Source organism: Humulus lupulus, chromosome X (genome assembly GCF_963169125.1).
Source record: "Humulus lupulus chromosome X, drHumLupu1.1, whole genome shotgun sequence".
In the NCBI taxonomy this organism is placed as follows: Eukaryota; Viridiplantae; Streptophyta; class Magnoliopsida; order Rosales; family Cannabaceae; genus Humulus; species Humulus lupulus.
The window spans coordinates 190,355,251-190,361,634 of record NC_084802.1 but is presented as its reverse complement, the minus strand read 5'-3'; the positions used below and the strand labels follow the sequence as shown (position 1 = coordinate 190,361,634).

At 34.6% G+C, this 6,384-nt stretch overlaps 1 protein-coding gene across 1 annotated transcript; it reads right to left on the bottom strand.

The window, feature by feature from the left end:
• Positions 1-2,926: 2,926 nt before the first annotated feature.
• Positions 2,927-5,718, bottom strand: LOC133803230 (cytochrome P450 CYP82D47-like). The gene is made up of 2 exons (XM_062241203.1): positions 4,584-5,718; positions 2,927-3,752 (listed from the first exon to the last, which is right to left on the bottom strand). The coding sequence occupies exons 1-2, from the start codon at positions 5,547-5,549 to the stop codon at positions 3,132-3,134; spliced, it is 1,587 nt and encodes a 528-aa protein (XP_062097187.1). The 5' UTR covers positions 5,550-5,718; the 3' UTR covers positions 2,927-3,131.
• Between the last annotated feature and the right edge of the window lie 666 nt (positions 5,719-6,384).

Genomic DNA, 6,384 nt, shown 5'->3' with positions numbered 1-6,384 from the left:
TCATTCCAACTTGTAGTAGCTTCATGCAATCTATAAAGGGAGGCTAGGAATAGAGATTTTTGGAAGACAAATTCATTTGTGTCAAACCTTTTGTCATCTCCATTGATTCACATAAAATCATAATCTTTATGATTCTATGCAATTAAAGGGTTTCCCTCCAAAGGTCTGCTGTATAACTCGATCAATTTTGTGTTATTCCTTTATTGTGAACTAGTTTATCTTGGATTTTGTTTTATTTGAATTATAGCATTCAAATTGTGTGTTAAGCTATATCCCTAACTGATACGTCAAAGAAACCATTAACTATGGTCTCCTGCATAATAAAGGTGATAAGTGCAAAATTGTTGGCTACTGCGATGTTTATTATGCTAGAGAGCATGATACCTATCGATCAACTACCAAGTATGTATTCAAGCTTAGTTGTATGTATCGATCAACTACCAAGTATGTATGCAAGCTTTGTATCTTGCTGAAGCAAAATGCAACCAACTATGTCATTGTCAACCACTGAAGCAGAGTATAGAGTAGCATCAATGGTAGCTCAGGAAAGTACGTGGTTAATGCAACTGGTGAAGGATCTACACCAATTTATAGATTATGCGGTGCTGCTTTATTGTGATAATCAGTCTGCTATTTTCCTAGCAGAAAATCTAGTATTCTATGCTCGAACGAAACATGTAGATGTGCATTACCATTTTTAGAGAGAAAAACTACTACAAAAGAAGCTAGAAATGCACCAAGCAGCAAAGAGTGAAGAGTGAAGATCAAATATCAGACTTGTTCAATAAAAGGCTCAACGCTACAAGATTTCACAAACTTAGAGAACAACTCAATATGAAGAGTTGGTGTTGAGAGGAAGTGTTAAATATTCACCACCTCCTCTCTCTTACTCTCTAGATGATTCAAGCATATATTTAGGTTTCTAAGTCTCTAGAATTTTCTAGACTTGTACACAATAAGAAATATTTAGACAGTTGTGGGTTTTCTATCTTTGGGCCTAAAACCAAGCCCAAACATATTGCTAGAATTCTCTCTCTATATCTAGGGACCATGGGTCCCTATTGGTGTGTGTCCAAAAGTGTGCCAGCAAAGTGTCCTAAAGAGTGTCCCAAATATTGTGAGTTCAAGTGAGTGTTGAGTACAAGTGTGTCCTAAAAGTAAAGTGTGCAGGGGATAAGTACACAGTTACAGGTGAGTACTTAAAATAAAGAGCATAAGTAGGGCTGTACGCGGTGCGGGTGGTGCGGTTTTTGACCATTTTTTCAAACCAACCCGCGCATGCGGTTTTTCTAATTTTCCAAACCGCACCCGCACCGCGAAACTAAAAAATCGCAGAAACCGCACCGCAAAAAAATGGTGCGGTGTGGTGCGGTTTGGGTGGTTTGGACTACCGTCAAATAATTAAACTATCATAAATAATCATATTAATATTTCAGCAACACCTAAAGCTTGAAAATAAAAAATAAGAAAACTTTCAACAATACAATAATCTTAATAATAGCTCAACAAAACACCTAAGAAAATACAACAAACTTGAGACTAATAAAGTTACAACAACAACAACTATAAGTCAATAATCTTAATAAAGTTTCAGCAACACACCTAAAACAACATAGAACAAACTTGAGACTAATTAAATTCCAACATCAATATGAAAGATACAACTAAAATACTTTCAGCAATAGAATTAGTGGGCTTTGGGTTGGGCTTTAACATATTAGACTTAAATGAATATAAAAAAAATAGTATTTTAATAATATGCGGTGCGGTGCGGTTTGAACCGCATTTTAATAATTCAAAACCGCAAACCGCACTGCACCGCGCGGTTTAGTGAAAATTCAAACCGCGACCGCACTGCGAAGAATTTCAAACAACATTTTTTTTGCGGTGTGGTACGGTGCGGGCGGTTTGGGCGGTTTGATGAACAACGCTTAGTGTGTCTTGTGGTCTAGTATTATGTCCAAATTTTAGTGCAATTACTTTTGTTTTAATAAAATAATTACATTTTTCTAAGTGTTGTGGTGTTCAACATATTGTTTAGTCATTAATTGCCAACCATAGTTATTTGCCAAACTTTGTTATACAGAAAATATGAAATTGGAAGAAATAAAATCTTATATCTGAATTATTATTGTTATTTTCAAATTACTTTTACTATTCCTGATATATCATGAGTGAGGTGTGAATAATGTGGTCGAGACTTGATTATTTATAACGATATAAACTGCAATTGTTTGATTTTTGAGATATAACTAACCATTTTTCGACTATTATAAGTATTTGAAAGTGATTTTATTTTTGGTTTCCAAAATAGTACGTATCTAATAAATTATTTGACTGGAATATGCTTAGCTAGAAGTCTCACAATATTATTTTCATCCAAAATATTGTTAGAATTTAAATAAAGAGTAGGAAGAAAATTAACAAATATAATAATATATTATTAATTGAAGATCAGGAAAAAATAAATACAAAATAATAAATTATAAAACTGGTAATTGAAAAGAAAGCCGATGCATGTAAAACACGTTTTCTTTTCAATTACCAGTTTTATAATTTATTATTTTGTATTTATTTTTTCCTGTTCTTCAATTAATAATATATTATTATGTTTGTTAATTTTCTCCATACTCTTTATTTAAATTCTAACAATTTTAAAGTTGCCCCCTCTACTTGATTGGTGTTAGAGGATACATGAGCAACCACTTCCCAGGATACAACAACTAACAAGTAGAGGAATACACCACTTTCACTACTCCAGCGAACTCGGATTAATACTTCACTTTTTAGTGAGTTATTGAGTGACTCTTTTTGTTGGTGTCTCTAGAATGAATGGTGAAGCCTCCTTCTATAGGTTTCATATGGGGTGGAATACAAATGTGGACACAAGGAAATTAATACTAAAAATCCTACAAAATTAGTGATATTGATCAATCACAATCTTTACCATAATTTCTGATATCAATCAGAATATTCACCATTATTACGGCGATTACATCCTTAACCAAATCTGTATTTATTAGCAGCTATCAATGGACCACATTTAATGCATCAATTTTCTATTCACACATTAACCTAAATTGGCTATTTATTATATATAAAATATAATTTTTCCAACAAATATATCACTCTTATTCTAAATGAGTAGGAATGCGTGGGGTAAGAAGGACATCAAGTGGAAGGGATTTATGATGGGTGAGTCCAATAGTCCCAGTCATGTCAACTGGTTGGTCTGAGGGCGTTTTGATTTCAAAGCCATGAAGTAAAGCAGCAAGAGTAAGGTGCATTATTTGAACGGCAAATGATACTCCAGGACACATTCTTCTACCACTACCGAATGGTATCAGTTCAAAATTCTGACCCTTAACGTCGACGTTTTGGTGAGTTGTAAGAAACCGTTCTGGCCTAAATTCGCATGGCTCCGACCAAACCTTTGGATCTCGCTGAAGCTTTGAGGCATTGACCATGAGGCGCGTCCCAGACGAGACGTGGTAGCCACCAAGCGTACAGGCTTCAGTAGATTCGTGGGGGACTAGGAGTGGAAATCCCGGGTACAAACGTAATGTTTCTTTGACAATAGCTTGGAGATAGACCAAGTTTTTTGTGTCTGATTCTTTCACTCGCCTTTCTGTGCCAATTTGCTCGTTCAATTCTTGTTGGGCTTTCTTTAAGGCCTCTCGGTTGTTCAGAAGTAAAGCTAAAGCCCACGTCAACATTGCTGCTGTGGTGTCACTGCTACCTAAAATAAAAGCCTGTGAACATAAATGGTCCATTAAAAGTCCGTCACTAGTATTCTAGTATACTAAGTCTATAATATTGGTTAGCACTTATCAGTAACACCAAAGTGTGTATAATGAAAAATAATACATTTATCCAAAAAATAAATAAATATAATATAAATTGACATAAGAGAAAGATACACCATTTAAATATGGCGAGGCCACCGATAAGCTGCCAAACGTGAACTGACCCAACACTTTAGGTAGAACTAGGAGGAGGAAATTAGTGAAAGGCAAGAAAACAAAACAAAAAGCGGTGGTACCAATTAAATCCCATACTTATTTATTAAATTTTGCTATATAAATCTATTAGAACCATTAAGCTGTTAATAAATTTGTAAGTCAGTTGGCTTTATTTCAACTAATCTTGTTATTTTGGTTGTATTTAGTTTTTTTAGGTCTTGCTTCTTTTACTTTCTATCTTTGACGACTTGTACTATTAGCTATATATAGCTAAACACTCCTTTTCTGTAAAGCTCTCTGGCATCAATAAAATCTTTTACTTTTCTTCACTAACCCAACTGACTAACAAATTTAAAATCACCTTACAGTCCGCAATATCAAGTCAGGTTGCATATTTGTATTGTTATTTTATTTGACACGATGACGAGCCGCATTTCATGACTCGAAATTTTCTTTGACTACGTTAATCTAAACTATTTAGTATTAGGTTATTTTTTATTTCTAAAATGATGCATGAACTTTGATTTGATAACTAATTCTAAGTTACTTGCTGGTTTAGAATAATTAATGTTAGTCATCTAATAATATAAAACAGAAAAGTGTTGACCATAAACTACTTACCACGCATGTAGCTTTGTTAATTGTATCAGCGTCATAACTGGAGAATTGTTGAGCACCATCAAGAACAGAGAGCATCACGCTCATAAAGTCTCTATCAGAATCAACGTCTTTCTTTCGCTTATGCTCTTCCAGCCATTCTTCCATCACTCGATCAAGCTCCTTTGCTGTTCTTTTCATTGCTTTCTCGTATCCACCCAAGTCCAACCATCGTAACCACGGAATCGCATCAGACAAAACGAAAGCCCCCGTCAAGTCGAAGAAATCCCTTATCGCCTTTCGACACCGTCCATTGTTTCCTTCATCACCACCACTACCCATCTCGATCTCGTTGGGATTTTCACCATCAACGAAACGTTTCCCCACAACCATTTTAAACACCGTGTTTAGAGCTATGTCCCCAAACCATTTCTTCATCTCCACCTTCACTTCCCCCAAATTGTTCTTAATACAGAGCTTGTTGATATCATCCACGGAGGATTTGATCTCTGATTCTTTAACGTGACCGAGCATCATGAGACGGTGGCTGGAGAGTAACTCTTGCGTGACTATCTTGCGAACTTGGCGCCAGTATGGGCCGTAAGAGCTGAACCCGAACATGGCGTAGTTGTAACCCATCAGTTCTGGGGCCATGGCTTTCAAACGATTGGCGAAAACTTTGTCGTTGGTGGTGAAACACTCTTTAGCAATCTCCCAGTCGCTTACAACAATAGTTTTATGGACTCCCATCCGTATGGTGAAGATCGGGCCATACTTTTCAGCCATTTGGCCTAAGGTTATGTGAGGCGGTTGCGAGCCTCCTAGCAGGGGCAGGTGGCCGATTATGGGCCATGCTCCGCCTGCTTCCGGTGGTGATCTCCGGTAAACCTTTGGTATGCGTAGTAGATAATAGAGAAACAGCAGACCCACCAAGATACCGATCACCGTTGAGGGGTTAACAAGGGAAGGAAGATGGGAGTAGTCGTCCATGGTGGTTGTTGACCTGTCGTGCCTGGTTATTATTGGGTTCTGTATCTTTTGAGATAGATCTATAATTCTGAAAAACAGAAAGATATGGAGAATTATTGAAACTAGCCAGGATATGTTTAAATTTCTAAAGCAATAAAAAGTTGGTACTGAAACTATGAGGTGGTGAGACTCAAATGATATATAAATTATATAATGAATTTAAAAGTTAATTAAAAAGTGATCTTAATTCATATTGGATAGAATTTTCACAAGTACCTTGGACTTTTGCTTTCGTGTGTCATGAACATGTTAATTAATTATTGGTGCATGTGAAAATGTATTTTACCAAACAATAGCATTTAGAGCATCCAATCTTTTGGATATGGTGCGAATGACCTTAGTAGACTAAGTGTGAAAGTAAGTAAATCTCAATATTTTTAATTTTAATTTTGATTTGGTAGTAAAACAGCTTAGCAATTATTTTATTTTTACATATTGCAAAATATACACTTTAGTAAATTATAATTTTATTAAAAATACTTTAATATTATGGTATCTATATATTATTTTTGTTTAATTAATTTTTATTTTAAAATTATTTTGATTTTGATTTTTTGTTTTTTATAAGTTGTTGAACGATATACCATTCCACAAAATACATATATTGAGTTGAAAAATAATATACCAACAAAACTTACAAAATTATTACTAAAAAATGTATATACTATGGTAATAAAATTATATATTGCCATTAAAATGTATATGTAATACAAAATTATATACTACAATTATGTATAATAAGATAAAAACGAAATATCATAAAAAAAAATGATATACCATACCACCAAAAGTATAT